At 41.4% G+C, this 17637-nt stretch overlaps 1 protein-coding gene across 1 annotated transcript in view; it reads left to right on the top strand.

Annotated features, from left to right (window-relative positions):
• nfatc3a (nuclear factor of activated T cells 3a) overlaps window positions 1–16210 on the top strand; it is a 52338-nt gene extending 36128 nt beyond the window's left edge. Inside the window, exons 7-10 of the mRNA XM_088992833.1 lie at window positions 2201–2256; window positions 2765–2891; window positions 4497–5588; window positions 14282–16210. Of these exons, the coding sequence (XP_088848959.1) occupies window positions 2201–2256; window positions 2765–2891; window positions 4497–5588; window positions 14282–14364 (1358 nt within the window). The 3' untranslated portion in view covers window positions 14365–16210. The remainder of the gene's footprint in view (window positions 1–2200; window positions 2257–2764; window positions 2892–4496; window positions 5589–14281) is intronic.
• Window positions 16211–17637: the final 1427 nt, after the last annotated feature.

Below are 17637 nucleotides of genomic sequence, written 5' to 3'. Positions count from 1 at the left end.
AAGCACACGTGATCAAACTAGAAAAACAAATAGAAATCAGATGTAGTTTTATAATTATTTGAGACCAAATCCACACAGACTTTGGGAAGTCAAGACCAAGACATTGGGGAGTTGAGAAGAGTCCAGACCATGGATTTTTGGAGTTTAGACTGTCAAAGAGGACATGAAGACATGGAGGGCAGAGGGCATGAAGCTGGTGTGAGATAAGAGGATGCACAAAACCGGATTAGATTGAGGACACTGATTCGCTGTGGCGACCCCTGAAGGGAAAAGCTGAAAGGAAAAGAGGAAAAAGACTATGTCAAGACCAAAACTTTTAGGACTTAAAGGACAACCGACGTCTCCGGACAAGTTGTGTCCATAATTTGTAAAATGGCTTCAAATTACTTCTACTGAGCGTATTTTCCAAAGATTCCACCGCATATAGCTATATTTTACGTTTTAAGACTTGTGCTGAATATTCCGGAATTCTTGTTTTTGAGTTGGTGACGAGTCCGTACGTGACGTCACTGAAGGAACGCCCCTAACCGAAAAAAAATGACACATTGTAGCAGTCCTTCCATCACGTCAATGCTTGTTTGGTCTGAAAACCTCGTGTTGTACCAGAAAGAGCCAGAAGAGGGCGTCCAAGCTCCATGGAAGGAATTCATCAGCCTGTGGAAACAGGCTGATTAATTCCTCACAGGAGGTTGCCATTTTCTGCCTCTTTTTGAGTGAGACATTTCCCCCCAATGTTGCCTCAAAATGGCATGGAATAAATTCTTTAAACGATTGCAAAAATGTATGCTTTCCTCTTCAGAACTATTTGAATCATATTCATAACTGGATGTGTAACAAGAAAGCATATTCTCTGAATCTGAAGCCATTGTTTTGATTCTCCAGCAATGCAAGACGTCTTGGGGTGACTTCACGAACTGGGGGCGGGACTTTCTGAAAACGCCCAATTCGCAGCTCAATTTTTTTGCAGATTTTGGACACTGAAGTCATTTTTATTGGTGTTTTGCATTTGAATAAAAATATCATACTGCATGTTTTGGGTATTTTAGATGCTATAAAACGTTTTTTTGATGTCAGTTAGGAAACAAAAAACTGATGTCGGTTGTCCTTTAAAATCACACCAAAGCAAAGACTTTGAAGGGAAAGTCCCTGATCAAGATTTTATCGAACTCAAGCGAAGTCCAGGCAAAGACTCTAAGAATAAATAACTGATGAAAGTGTATATAAACGAGGCTAGGCTGTGCCTGCGCTCCACCTGAACAGTAACACACACATGCAAATTTATTTCTCACTATTTACCGACATATAAAATGCACTTTGTTTCTCTCCCTCACTCGGGGCTCTGCCCGATCCGACTCATTGTCTTCGCGTGGTATGAGCGTCTTGTTGGTGCTTGTTGTCTGACGGAGCATGTGGGGCCCCTGCTCCAGCCTGTTGAATGTCAACAAGACGTGGTGCAATAATGCGCTGCTGTCAGCTGCCAAGACTTTCAAGGTCATTTCTTCATCGGGAAAGGAAATGTCCCGCTTAATGGTGACTGTATGACCACAACTAAGGCTTTGGTTGTTTGCTTATATTGAGGCTATGGAAGGTCAAATTTCAAGAAACGTGAACATTTTAAAATATTTCTGAGATTTGAAAGTGCACTCAAGCCAGACAAAGACTTGCCCACTCTGCAGACTCAGTTGACCTTTGGATGGAATTATGAGGGAATTTTGGTTTTGCGGGGAAGACGCTATGCAGGTACAGACTATGGTACAGTCACATCATTAAAACACAAACTTCAAAATAATACAACTCAGAGCTACATTCTGTGCTAACGTAGCAAGTCAAATAAACGTTCAGTCAATGGCTTCAGTGTCTTCCAACCATAGGAGCCTGTCAGTGGTCCCCATGCTGTCTGGCTAAATAATTAGATCCAACATTGGAAAAACGGCGAAGGATGTTTTTTAGCAGTTAAAATAAATACAGTGATTCCACTGTGCTCTTTAGAGTGTCAGCCAGGCAAGACAAATAGGAGGATTATTTGGACATTTGATTCTGATTAAGTCGCCGCTACTAGGATTTTCTTCACGTGGCATCTGGGCCTCGAAAAGAAGGACACAAAGCTCGTCAGTAATAAATCCTGTGGTTCCTTAAGCACATTCATCAGTGCAGATGGTAAAAGTTATTTTTTCCCCTCTTTTCTCTACTCTCTTGTTAGATGCACGGCCACAGTGGGAAGTGGAGGCCAAAATCATCCGGGAGAAAACTCAAGGCGTGAGTACTCTGCTACCTAAGTAGTGTGGAACCTCCAGAGTGGAGCATAAATTGGCCGACCTTTGATTTGGTTGCATTTCCGAATAATATTTCCCAGTTCGATAACTTTTGGAATAGTTAGGTCAAAAATGTCAATATCATAGAACTTAACTGTTTCGAGTTAAACACGCAAAAAAACTCTACCATTTGATCACTCTTGATAAGCATTCCCAGCTTATCAGTCTGCAGCTCACGGCTAAAGCTAACATAGCCGTCTCCATTTGACTAATTAGCGCAACACCAGTCCAATCAAAGCCAAAACCAAAAGTCATTTGGTGGACACCTTAAACCGTCATGTCACTGAAACACTGAAAGCCAAAAACCGTGTGTAACTATTACCTAGTCAAAAATGAATGGATGTTAAAATTTAAAATACAGTAGTGCTTTGAAGCTGGCTGAAAATACAAGTGAGGTGGACATATATGCGATCGAATCAAGTAAATAATGAGCACTGTTTTGATTTCCACAGTCATGTATTGTGGTGGAAGTTCCTCCATACCACAGTAAGACTGTGAGCTCCGCTGTGCAAGTGCAATTTTATGTCTGCAATGGAAAACGGAAAAGGAGCCAATCCCAGCGCTTCACTTACCTTTCAGGTGAGGTTATGTTTTTTACTAAATGTAATTACTGGATAATTTTAATATTCTATGACTTGCTTTTTCTATTGGATTAATGAAGTAATTACAGACATGATGGATCCCTATTGTTTGTCTGTTTCTGATTCCTCCCACAAGAGTTGTAAAGCACACTGAAATGTATCACTAACCCATGTTGTCAGTCTAAAGAAGCTGACCGTGACACAGTGGAGTACCCCAATGTCACAAACACCTGCTTGCTGTTGATTTAGTCAAAGCTTCACTAACCCACAAGCCCATTTTTGTCTCAAGTCTTGTATTGAGTCGAGTGGTTTGTGTGTGTATCTGCGTGCCTGTACCCCTCCGCCCACCCGCCTTCTCTATTTGCAAGCACGCCCACTCTGACGGTTCCTGTTACCTTTTGACAAGATGTGGCGGCCAATGACGACAGAGCAGGGTAAACCCTGCTTTGTTTGTTCGCGCAAGCAGGTTCGGTGACACCGTCAGAGGCACCGCAGACACCACCTGCTTTATTGTGTTTGTATGCTTGTGTGTTTGTGCGTGCGAAGAAGGTGGTGGTCTCATAAGTCAAGTTCCATGTCTTTTTGTGGACTGGGTGGTTGCAATCCCTGGAGCAGACACTACATACTGAAGAATTAGCCATTCTGGAAATTACAATTAACTCTCTTTATCATGTCCTGATCTACTCTGTTTTACGAAATCATACTTCAAATAAAGTCATTTCCTATCCATACAGGCATAATCCAAGCCTCTTTTCCTCATGGGGGTCAAGGGCATGCTGGAGCCTATTTCCGCCATCAAAAACACTATTCCCATAAAATTACAACTGTATGATTGAAGAACGGAGAAAGAAATGTGTCAGTTGTGATCCAGAGTACCTGGGGAAAGCACAGCGGAGGTCAAAGAAAGAAACTGCTGCCTGAATTTAAACCGCCAACTTGCGAGCCGTGAACTGTGCCGCATTGTCGTTAAGAGTTCTCGGATCAAATTCAAATTGTTTGACTGGAAAACAATTGTAGTTCAGAGGATCTGCGGCAAATGTTTTTTCTACATATCTCTCATCTCATATTTCAATGTATTCATTACTTGTTTAGCTTTTTCACTGTTTTTGTTTTTAAAACCCTCGTCCATTCATCCCAGAGGCCCGATGGGGTGAGTCCAGGGCGTTAGATCAATGAGCTTGTTTGTTCTGTTGCTCTGATCTGTGCTGGGGGGCATTCAGGCATTCAGCTTGTCACACAGCATTTCACGTGATGCCGTCCAAACTGACCGGCAGCATATGCTCGTCCTCAAATTCTGAATCGAAGGAAAATAATTATTTTCAAAAATAATCACAATTAGGTGAAGTTGATAAATCTGAGAGCTGAAGTAACTGTCCTGTTTCTTGTGTAAAATCTGGCAATTATTGCATTGTATTGCATTGTATTGTATTTTGATCAATGTGGGTTTGAATAGGACTCCTTAGTCTCTGCACCCCTGCATTGTAATTCCTCATTTTATGACTTCTATTGGTCCGATTTAGTACACTTTGGGGAAATAAAACCAGAAACTGTTTTCCACCTATGTTCATTTCTGTGAAATGTATTTTCTTTTCTGCCTCTTCAGTGATGGTGAAACAGGAACACCGGGATGAGCTGGACCATCCCGCTGTATCTGCCATGTCAATGCCGTTGACACATGCTGCCGGTCTGGTGCGCCCTCAGCTGCCTTCCCCCGATCAGGGCCACCCATCGGAGAACCTTCTGTCCACCTCCCCCCAAAGTCTGGCCTCCGCCTCGGGCTCGGGCCCCGTCCTGCTGTCCCTGCAGGCTCCCTGCCCTTCCATCGGCTCCCCGTCCTTCCAGCACCTGCCTCACCTCCAGGGTCGCAGTTTGCACCACGCACCCGTCGACTGCCACATGACGTTCCATCCGAGCTCCTCTCCCGTCCCACTTCCCGCCTCCCCCTCGCGGCCCTCGTACCAGCCCATGCAGCGCAACCAGAGTCACGCTCACAGCCTGTCCTTCAACGGCCAGTCAAGCCTTTCTCCTCAGAGCTATGACAGGATGCCTTTCCAGCAAAGCCCCAGTGCCGCGTCACACCCGCTGGGTATGGGGCTGGTGTATTCCTCCTCCCCCTGCTCGTCCCCGTCGACTCCCGTGTCCTCGGGCCCCATCGCGGGGTCACCGCAAGGCCACCAACCCCTTCTCTCACCCTCGTCCCCACACCTCCACACGATGGGAGGCTACCACTGCTCCCCGAATCCCACACAGGTGCCCTCACCTACTGGCCCCCCACTCGTGGGGCCCCACACTTCCCAGCTTCAGAGGGCCATGGGCTACCACCCAGTGAGTCAACGCTCAGCCTCCTGCCCGACGCCTTCCACTGCCCCCCCTCCGCATCTGATCCCATCAGCCCATTCCGGGCCTTCTTCCCCTCAGCTCCACACGCTGCCCTACCATTCTCCCACTTCCTCTTCGCCAGGTAACAGTCCCTTGGGTCCCTTGCAGCATCCCCATTCAGGACAGCCTTCTCCTCAGGCGGCTAGCCCGGTCATGGCTGGCTTGTCCCCGACTTCTGCAGGACCTTTGGCACACCCACTAAGCCCCCAGGTGCCCTTTACGTCAGAGGTCGAGAGGCTGAACATCAAAGAAGAGCCGGATGATAGGGAGCCTACCTTCCGCTCGATGGGCCTACAAGACATCACATTGGATGATGGTAAGATATTCAAATGATATTGATCAATCGATATACAGTCCAACCTTGGTTTTAGAACGTTGCGGTTCTCGACCAATTCGGTTTTTGACCAAAAATTTCGGAGGTTTTAGGTCTCGGTTTACAACTGAAAATCGGTTCTCAACCAAATTTAGCGCACCTGAATACATCACTTCCTTGTGTTGTGTCCCATTGTGACAGACACATTATCCTTGTAATAGTTGTACCAAGTTCATCCTGTCTACTTGATATCTAATTAAAACCAGATTATTTTCTTACAGACAGCGTATTGTAGGTGTTCAAATACCTGACATGTTTCGGCGTATACTTCCGCCTTCGTCAGAGTGTCACCACCACATTATCCTCGTGTAGCGTTCCAATGTGAGCAGGCGTGTTTGTATTGTTCAATCACGATTTAAAAAAAAAAAAAAACATTGATTACATTAATAATAATAATGCATTTTTTTTCGGTTTTCTACCAAGTCGGTTTTCGAACAGGTTTCTGGAACGGATTTTGGCCTAAAAACGAGATTTGACTGTATTTGAATGAGCCTAACTGATTGGAATCAAAATATGTTTTTTTTCCACTAGTCATTGCAAAAAGGAAAAATATGACGAGCACAAAAAAAACAGAAATATCTTTTAGTAAGCTTGGATATCCTTCATCGTAAGCACTGTAGAAATCGTTGGGACCACTTCAGTCCATCAATACATTTGTCTTTCATCCCTGTACCTCCTGCCATTCAGATTTGAGGAGCACCCACATGCAGTTCAGGTGAATCTTTGAAGGAGACAGTCAAGGCCGTTGATAACAGACATTACTTGCAAGTGTCCATATTTAAAACAAGACACTGCTTTGGGATTCAGTTACATCATGTGACAAATCCATACCCCATGATGTAAAACAATACTTGCCAGCATCAGTTTATTTTCTGTGAGCTAAATCCTTGGTGTTTGATTCCAATGATAGTGTCTCATCTGTCAGTGTTGCCATAGACCAAGGCAGGACTTTGTATTTTGCTACGTAAGACAAACAGCTGATAAAATAAAGCATCAGATTAAAGGCTCCCATTCTGTTAGATGTATGGCGACCATTAGGGGACTAATTACCTCACCAGGAAAGAGGTTGTTGCAACGCTTAGCTTGACTTCCTGAAAATATACACAGAAATAATCGGCACTCCATGCAGAAAAAAAACACTGAGGGTTTTTGTTGAAACAAGGTAATCAAATCATTCAAGGACTTGTTTCAACCCTATGTTCCTTGATAGCAATATTGAATCATTGTAGTATAATTGCAGTTACAGATCGTGTGGGTTGTTTTGGTTATTATATCCTGTGTTGCAAGTGCGTGTTTTCGCAAGTCTAATTGGGATGCACAAAAGAACTTGTTGACTTCACAGTAAGCAGTGAAGTCAGTACAAAGCATAAGGCTTCACCCCACCGCCACCCTCTTGTTTTCTTTTATCTAAAGTACACGTCTCCGAACAGCCTCTTATCTGCCACTCGGGAACTTGGCCGGTTTGTCATATTCAAATCAGGGTCGTACGGTGAGGGGGTTAATAAATAGCCAGGCAAGGCTGGGTTGGGAGGTGTTACATTGTGTGCTCGCACGGGTCAGCCTAATTAACACAGGCAGCTTGTCAATAAGTCACGTGTGAAAATCCAGTGAAGTTCATCGGGAAGCTGCATTTATGCGACCACACGGCACTGTCAAAAGAGGCTGTGTGCATGGTTAATAAAGAAAAGAAATCTGACATTTTAATTTGAACATATGCATTATAGCTCATTTCTCATCTCATCTCATCTCATTTTCCGTACCGCTTATTCCTCATTAGGGTCGCGGGGTTGCTGGAGCCGATCTCAGCTGTCTTCGGGCACGAGGCGGGGGACATCCTGAATTGGTTGCCAGCCAATCGCAGGGCACACAAAGACATACAACAGTCACTCTCACACTCACACCGAGGGACAATTTGGAGTATTTTCTGGAATTGGGTGAAAGTACATTCGCAAGCTGTGCTATTTTCCCAAAAAGTTTGCCAGTAACACGGTTCAGTGGGGAATGTGAGCTCCCCTTTGAGCCTGTGGCTAAAAATAGCTTTGTGTGCCAGCCCAGCTCTACAGGCCATGTTTTGAAGTAGCAACGCGGAGCCTGGCCCCGGTCTGTATTTTTAAGAGGTCACTGCCTACTCACTCAGTAAGACCGTACTCACTCTATGCCTCTGACAGCCCCACATTAGTACGTGTATCCATTAGCATGATGTACAGTATGTCTTGCGAGGCTTTCTGCTGATGAGTCATGACTAAAGGTACATTTACTGTATATGGAAACGACCTTGTCCAACCTGGGATTTTTTTATATATATTTTGCATGCTTAGCAAGTATTTGGTGATGTCATTTGTGTAGAAAATCATAGCAAACGATTGTCCGTAGCAGTCTCTTGAAAGAAAGAAATGTAAATTATATCTGAATAAATTGAAGCAGTTTAAAGGTTTAAATAGGGCGTTTCAATAAAAGTGACATCAACCACTGGAACAAATAAAGATCAATATGGCTCAGGACATAATGGTAGCTCATAAACAAGAAGATGAAAAATAAAGATCGATATGGCTCAGGACATAGTGGTAGCTCATAAACAAGTAGATGACTCTCCAATTTAGGGTATTACAACTTAGTCGTAGTACGTAGTGTTAGAATTTAGTAGTCCGTGGAATGCTTTAGCTAACGAACACACGGCGCGCCACAATGAGTGCTGTCGTTCGCAAACAAGCCGGTTCTTGGAACATCTGAAATGGCAGCCGGCTTTTTTAAAGGCAGCTACTATCACACTGCCATCTTGAAGTCAAAAGAACAAAAAAAAACCTAAATAACAAATAATATATACTACTACTAATAATAATAATTATACTGTGAGACTAATAAAGGCAAATCCAATCCAATCCAATATGACAACACAAAAACACAGACAGGCATTCAATCTTAAGCACTTTCTGCACCCTATTTGTTGTATGAAGCAGTTCTAGATGAAAGAGGAGAGCATCAAAGCGTCATTTTCACCAGTAGATCACGTACATCATGGTGAAATATCCACGTCTAATACAAGCTAAATGTTGAAAGCAAACACGAAGCTGTAGCATCCATTGACAAAAAGAGATTGTCTCACATCTCCTTTCCCATGTAAATTTGCTTCAATTCCAAGCCGCGACAATTCCACATACACATCGGTGTTCTGCGCTGAGGCATTTTTTTTTTGTATTCCATTTCGATAACACTGGTCAATACCATCAAATTTTAAATATCAAAGATCATCGTCAAAAATACACTGCAACACATAATGATTAAAATGTGTTTTGGGACCAGTGTATTTATTCGCATCCCTGATCTTATGGGATAATGTTGATTAAACAGATATGCTTGCATTCAGACACAAATAAACCATTTGGAGAAGGCCTTGTTCGAATTTTAACTGAACAACTGAACAGTCATTTCCAGTGAGTCGATCCCCATTACTCAAAGAAAGTCTATCCAGCATTATTTATCCACATTGATGACATTTTTTAACAATAATGAATAAACTGCTGCTCAGCAGAAGCAGCAGTAATAATATCATAGACGAGCCAAAGTGGAATGAGTACAAACATGGAGTGTGTGTAGAAAAACTGCCCTCGTTAGCGAGCAGATGGCCCCTGTGACGTATGGGCTGCTTGTGTGTGCGTATGTTTTGTGTGTGGCACACAAACCACGGACACACAAGGAGGTAATGGGACAGACTGACAGACAGATGGGCGAACAACTTTAGCATCCAATCAAACAGCAGGGGCCGCACAGCCGAGACACTCGATCTGGAACGTTGTCCGCACCAGACATCCAAAACGAAACGCGGTTGCTCTTTTCCCAAACCATCCGCTTCGTGATTCGTCGCATATAATGAAGTGCAGTGAGCCTGGAATGATGCCAGGTGTACAATTGCTGAACCCACAAGTAGATTAAGACCCCCTGTCAACATGAGTTGTGCGGATTTTGTCGGTAAAATGAGAGTTGTAATGTTATCATTTGCGCATGTATTCATGGGTGTAGTATCTCAAAGTAATCCTCTGCGCACTGGTTCTCAAACCTTGTTATGCACGACCATCGAAAAAAAAAATCGCTCTCAAGGGCCACCAAATATTTCCGATTTTTTTTTACTCATTCACTGCCGTTCACAAATGTATTCGGGAATTGAAAATATGACATAGAGCGCCATTTCCGAATTTGTTTGGGTTTTGGTTTTTTTTCATGCTTGGGTGCTGATAAATCACTGGCCATGGCCTCTGGCAATGTCTTTCCCTTCCACAAGGTGGCAGTATTTCCCTTTTTTCCATGTTAGCGCTTTGTTCCAGCTTCTCCTGTTGTCAAAGCGCTATATAAACTGAATTATATGTATTGCATTGTATTTTGGACAGCTGCCTCATTTCAAGCTCAGATAACTCCAGACCCATATAACTTTGGAATTAACTCTTTTTTTTCTGATGAAAGAAGAGAGTGGAGGGTTTCTTACGTCGTTCTTTCCTTTCCTTTTCCTTTCATAACTTTGCTGCTGTGTTACTTCTGGGTAGAGTGAACGCTGGCGCGAATGGTTGCCACTGCTCACACCCACAAAAAAATCCCATGACTGTAAAGTGTACTTGAGAGTTTTGAAAGAGTTTTATAAATTAAATGTATTATTATTATTATTATTATTATTGTTATTATTATTATTATTATTATCGAAACCAAACCAATGATTGTGGCTTGATTGACAAATTAATGAACAAATGCAAAAAGTAATTTTTAGTTGCAACCCTACTTTATTTTAGCCCCTAAATTACTTCGAGAGGCAAATCTAGGCTGTACCAAAACATCGCAAGTTCCACTGTACACACGTAGTCAGCTCTTCAATAATAATAATACTAACTTAGGAGGAGAATGATTATATTGTCTCTCTGTATGTGTTGCTCCACCATTTGTGTTGAAACATCTATTGCTTGAAGAGTTATGACACGACAACACCAGTGCTGTTGTTGTCATTTTGCGTTATTTGTGAGTGGAAAATGATCTGAAGTGATGGGGTTGCTTGAACCGCACGATGCGTAATCCTCTGTTTAAAATTTTCTTTGGCATTAGCGAGGCACATGCAGTAATAATGTAATAAGGATATAATGACGGGTGATTATAAGTGTGAAATGGTGTTTGTCTATGTGTGCCTTGCGACTGGCTGGAAACCAACTCAGGGTGTCCCCATGCCAACTCTCCGAAAACGGCTGGGAGAGGCTCCTGCACACCCACAAAAACCACGTGAGAATAAAACGGTTCAAATAATGGATGGATGAATAATAATGTGGCGATTCTATAAAATTAATTTTTTAGCACTGCAGTATACAGTGATACCTCGGTTTACGAACCCCTTGGCTTACAAACTTTTAGGTTTACGAACGTTACATTTATGAAAATTTTGCCTTGGCATATGAACTTTTTTCATACACGGAGCTGCCTCAATGAGTGATGCGTCGTTCGCGAACGAGCCCGTTCTTCTAACAACAAAATGGCACCGACTGTTTTTGTCCTCTATTCCCCACCCCCAGTCTTTGGTTAAAGCTACGTGATTGGTCCAGAACGCAGCAGTGAGGGGGGGTGGTTTAAACATTAAATAGACAGGCAGACAACAGTGAGAGAGTTTCAACTTTGATAGTTCAAAGGCAGAGTGTAGACTGCAGTGTTAAAATATCCCATCAATCAGGCTCCACAAATAACCTGCACAAGCCATCTGTACACTTGATGCAAAAAGGTATCAACCCAGCTAAACAGAACACAATTTATGAGGAAAAAGGTAAAATTATCGCAGAGAAAGCACCTCCAAGGGCTTATTCCTCAAGATGGTGAAGGAAGAAGGTTACGTTCCTCATCAAGCGTTTAATGCTGATGAAACCGGCCACTCCATTCCATCAAGCCATCAACGACCATCACAAAGGTAAATAAAACGACTTTATTATATAGTACTGTTTATTTCTTTAATTATAATACCATAGCACTGCATTTATTATACATACAATAAGGTATATTGTGTGTAGTTTTGAGGCTTAGAAAATAATAATTAGAAGAATTAGAATTAGAAAGAAAGAAAAGTATGTTTTATAGGGAACTGATTATTCTCATTTTAATGGTTTCCTATGGGAAATTAATTTTTGGGACACACTTTTTGCCTTACACACTCTGTCTGGGAACCAATGAAGTTCGTAAGCCAAGGTATCACTGTATCTCATTTCTACGTGTGTTTGTCTGTGCGTGCGGGTAACTCTTTCATTCCTTAATAGATTTTATACCTCTTGATTGTCTGGCATTAAAGAACCTTGGAAACGGGAAAAAAAATAACATTTCCATCAAATTAAAGCCGGTAACAAACATTTGCTGGTCTGTTCCCTTGTGAAGTGGAAATGGATGTCATGTGTCAGCTTTCCTTACCGTGAAGGTTGCACAGAAGTGAATACTTGGCAGAGGTTGGGAAAAATGTTGCCAGTGCTTCCTTCCCTTTCCAGACAGAAGGATGGAAAGGCCTCAATGAACACGCTTATACTCAATTGAAACCATGCTCGTGTTGTTTTTTTTCCAATGCTGAACACATTGTTGCGACTGTTATTGCTCTTGAGGCCTTCAAGTGACAGCAAGACGATTTGAGTCCTATAAGAGCGAGAGAAATTCATACGATGAATGCAATGTGACTGTCACACCAATGTGATGCTGCGACCGTGGGAAGAATTGAAGTGTCGTCCCCCCCCCCCCCCTTTTTTTTTGTTTTTGTCTTTGAAAGATGACGTATCGGGTTAAAAAAAAACAACAAAAAACACACAGCAGAAGTTATAATTAGCCGCCAGAAGGTAGTTGTCACACACTGTTACTTGAATATGTTGTACAATGTGTGCTGAAAGGCTTAATTACATTGTTGATCATGATTACAGCTGGTGGGTAATGTTACACATGGAGAAGTAGAAAAGCACAAACGTCAAAGTTCTTCGAGGAGATTTAAAGCGACAAACTTTCAAAGCATGTTGCAATGAATTAGCTTAAGCAGTTAGTGTGTGTATTTATACTTGGGTGGACGGGCGGGCGGGCGGATAGATAGATAGATAGATAGATAGATAGATAGATAGATAGATAGATAGATAGATAGATAGATAGATAGATAGATAGATAGATAGATAGATAGATAGATAGATAGATAGATAGATAGATAGATAGATAGATAGATAGATAGATAGATAGATAGATAGATAGATAGATAGATAGATAGATAGATAGATAGATAGATAGATAGAGAGACAAATGAATGGAATGTGTAAATTGGCCTTTCATAAGGCTTGTTGCCACGTTTATGGTCGTGGTATGAAACATTTTGCTTCAACATTCAGTCCTGATTAATCTATCTGTTGCTCAATTTTATGATATAATTTGATCAAATTGTGCCGTTTAACATTTTTGCTTCATTTCTTGAACAATTATCATCTATTACAATTGTTGGATTGTACTTCAATGGACAGGTCGATTTGAATTGAAGTAAACAGTTTACATGATGTGTCTCTTATATTTATTGTACTTTGAAAACTGTATTCATGCTCCTTGAAAAGTCCAACAGTTGTTACTTTTAAATTTGCAATTTTCTACTTTGACCTTCCTGTGTGAGATTTTTGCCTGTGTGGTTTTCCCCGGGTACTCCGGTTTCCTCCCACATTCCAAAAACATGTATAACAGGTTGATAGAACACCCTATATTGTCCATAGGTGTTTGCGTGTGTGTGAAGGGAGATGGTTGTTCTTCAAAGTGTGCCCTGAAACCAGATCAGGGCGCCCCCCACGCCTACTGACTGAAGACATCTTTAGCACCCCCACCCCCTTGTAAGGCTAAGCGTATCAGAAAATGCATGGGTGTAGTCATTCAATTATTATAATTTACAGCAATTTTACTGAACCAAGATGTTTTATTTTTTAGGCACTTCTTGTATATACTGCGGTATATTATAAGGTCTGATATAATATATGTGCATAACAATAGAATCATTACAACAAAAGAGAATGCCATCGATGTCCTTAATCCTATTGATGGTTAATTTTTAAACCCCCAGGATTGCTCAATGGCTCTAAGAAATGATTTTTCTATGATGAGTAGTGGCGCGCACGGTGTTGTTTCACTGCATTTGTTTAGAACATGACATAAGCGCAAAAAGAATTTATGCTTCCCTCAGCAGCCGACAGAGAATCGTGTTCTTGCGCCGAACCAGTCTGTCCGGCCTTGACGCCGATGTGTAATCGCATGCGAACGAGTTAAAACGCTCAACTAAGGCGTGCATGCAAATATGGTATTGGAAGGGTGGGGGGGGGGGGGGAGCAAGGACGTGGACCATTTGCTCTTTTCTCAAAATGGGAAGGGGAGAATTTTAAAAAGGGTACACCACCTGTACTTTAGCAGTTGTCTTTGGATATTGGTCACAATTGTCTGTCAAACATGGGTAAAATGCTCCCAAGCTCCAAGCTCTGATTGAATTTGCAAGTAACCACCACGCCTGAGGAAAAACAACAGATCAGAAATAGTGTTACATAGGAGATGCCAATTTATCATTCACTCACAATGACCTTTCAGATTTATCAAGTACAATGCTATTTTTCTCATGTTTTCTTTTTTGTCCTCAGTGAACGAGATCATCGGCCGTGACATGTCGCAGTCCCCCAGTGGACGTGGCCCCTCCCGATCACCCCACGGCGCACAGTCGTAGTTTAAATGGCCAGACGCCAAACCAGAACACCAGGGTACATCGACTCCCACAATGCAACACCTTTCAGGAAAGCTCGATATACAGTACTGTATACACACACATCAAGAGCATCAATGTGGGTGATTTATTTTTGTTCACAAAATCATCCTTTTTGAAATGATCAAAACATTTATGATCCCAGTGAGGAGAAAGCTCAACATTCCGCAACTGTCAAGCACCTGTACTTTTCTCATCACTCACGCCCCCTGTTGTCAATATATGTAACTGCCTTACGATTTATCGTTATTTTATTTTTATGACTATTCTAGGAATATAGATGCCATAAAATGGCAACAAATCACATTTTCTGTTTATAAAAGCAATGACCCAGCTAAATAAAGCTCCCACCCCTCACTTCAACATAGTAGCTTGCCACCAGATGGAGCCAAAGCAATGTTTTTAAAGTGAGACGTAGCTCTAGTCTGAGCACAAAAATATCAGTTTAAGAAGTCAAATGCTGACCCGTGATTAAGCGGGGGTTCACTGTATTATTGGTTGTTGTTACTAGCTGTGTAGCAGCATTGAATGGCAGCAATGTTCCCTTTCTAACCAAATAAACTGAAATCTCCGGAGATACCGTTTTATTGACGAAAATATAAGATGGCTGCTCATCTTACGAAAATATAAGATGGCTGCTCATCTTCTCTGTGCAATAATGTTAAAAAAAATATTCGGTTTCCCCTGTGTGCCTTGTTTTCAAGTATTCTCAGTATTTAAAAAAGTCCACAAAATGTCGTCTGTCATGTGGCATATTTACACGAAACGAAAATAACCGCAGCAATATCGCTCGAATTGGACCCCCCCCCCCCCCCTTATGATGATAACAATGAATCTATGCATTCACCTTCAGCCGAATAAGCCTTCTCAAACCCGAAATATGAAGCTGGTAGAGCAAGGGTTGACTACATTTGGCACGTCGGCCATGTACTTTACGCAGCAAACATTAAACGAGAAGGAGAGAAACAGAGAGAGAAAGAGAGAGAGAGAGAGAGAGAGAGAGAGAGAGAGAGAGAGAGAGAGAGAGAGAGAGAGAGAGAGAGAGAGAGAGAGAGAGAGAGAGAGAGAGAGAGAGAGATTCTATACCAAATGTAGTCAAGATAACTTCTTCAAGCACACGTGTGTTAAAAGGCTATGCAACGTTAACAATAAATACGACAAAGGAGTTACTTTAACTTCATAGCAGCAGAATGATATATTTTAGGATGCCTTAACTCGTTTATGTCAGTGTGTGCTGTTCAATAAACATTTTATTTTCCAGGGGGCGGTACAAAGCGTTTTTTTGTTGTTTGTAAAGCTTTAAAACGAATCAAGTAATGATGTCATCCTTGGCCACAACCAAAGAGCGAACAATAGTGTGTTCCCAGTTGGGGGGGAAATAAATAAAAAGACTGTACTCAACTCTATTTTTGATACTTTTTTCAAATGGATGTCATTCCTAAACATAAAGAAAAAGGTTGGGGACATTTACTGTGTGACTGTTGACAGTGATATATATATATATGACAAATAAAAAGGACGACACATATATGACAACGTTGACAGCCGTTGCAGCTTTTTTCCTTTTGTGTGTTACCCATCTGTATACAAACTATTTTGTACAGACATTTTAAAAAAGGGAAATGCAGGTTTAGCTGATGTTTACCAAGCCTCGTATTGTCAACCGTTGTATATTTTGTATGTTAAAGGATTTTTCTTTTCTTTTTGTAATTTTAAAGACTGCAGTGCTTTTGGAAATTATTCAAAGGGAATAACTTGCAACATGCTTTAGGTTTTGAAAGTAGTGACTATCAATAAAAGAAAAAAGTGAGTCTTGTCTGTTTCTTTCAGTGACTTCCTCTCTACCTCCATTTTTCAAATTATATAAACATTTTAATGGCTTGGGAGGAGCGTCAACACACGTGAATTCCCCATGTTGCCTTTATGCATTAAAAAAAGTACAAAAAAAAACCTATTAAAATGCTACCAATGGATTAGCTTAATATATTTGATATTATAAATGATGGACAGTTTAATAAATTGTCTTTAAATTACATTTTGATCATTGTTCAGTATAAAATCATTAATTGTTAAATATTAACTTGTGTTAACAAGTAAATATTAACTTGTGTTAACATAAGATTGTTGTATTTACGAAAATATAAGGCTGCTTATCTTCTCTGTGCAATAATTTAAAAAAATCTACCGTTTGTGTATTTCATAAGAAAGTTAAATTAAGATTAATTTTAATTTTATGATAACTGTTCATTGAAGTCTACTTCTGATTTACACTCTGGACTGGTTGCAAGCCAAATGCTGAAAGAAATTACCACAAAGTACAACATTTAGATTATCTCAGCCTGCCACAAAACGAATTACAGTAATCCCCCGTCTTTCGTGGATAGTGGGTACTAGAACCACCCGCGAAAGATGAAAATCGGCGAAGTAGAGTTACAAAATTATAACCCACGTGATAAGACATACGGGATGCTGAGAAGACGCACAGCCAATCCATATGGCTGTAAACCATGAGATATCGTGCTGTCATTGTGATGTCAGCGCTGGGAACCAATCAAGCTCCTGCCATGTACAAAACCTTGATGTCATTCAGATTTTTTTTTTTTTAATCCTTAACTTTTTTCCTGACAAAAAAAATCCATGATGCACTGAAACCGCGATAAGTGAACCACGAAGTAGCGAGTGATCACTGTACAGTGATACCTCGGTTTAAGAACCCCTTTGGCTTACGAACGTTAAATTTATGAAAAGTTTACCTTGGCATACGAACTTTTTTCGGGATACACACGGAGCTGCGTCAATGAGTGATGTGTCGTCCGCGAACGAGCACTTTCTTCTAACACCAAAATGGCAGGCAACTGTTTTTGTCCTCTATTCGCCGCCCCCAGTCTTTAGTTAAAGCCACGTGATTGGTCAAGAATGCAACAGTGATGGAAGGTGGTTTAAACATGAGAGACAGGCAGACGACAGTGAGAGTTTCAACTTTGATTGTTCAAAGGCAGAGTGTAGACTGCAAGGTTAAAATATCCCATCAATCAGGCTCCACAAAAAACCCGCACAAGGCATCTGTACACTTGATGCAAAAAGCTATCAACCCAGCTAAACAGAACACAATTGATGAGGAACTAGATAAAATGATCACAAAGAAAGCACCTACAAGGGATCATTCCTCAAGAAAGAAAGTTACGTTCCTCATCAAGTATTTAATGCTGATGAAACCAGCCACTCCATTCCATCAAG

The sequence above is a fragment of the Hippocampus bargibanti genome, linkage group LG03, assembly GCF_051943395.1.
Source record: "Hippocampus bargibanti isolate YZ-2025 linkage group LG03, ASM5194339v1, whole genome shotgun sequence".
Classification (NCBI taxonomy): Eukaryota; Metazoa; Chordata; class Actinopteri; order Syngnathiformes; family Syngnathidae; genus Hippocampus; species Hippocampus bargibanti.
Note: the sequence above shows the minus strand (reverse complement) of the source record. Positions and strands in the feature narration are given on the sequence as shown.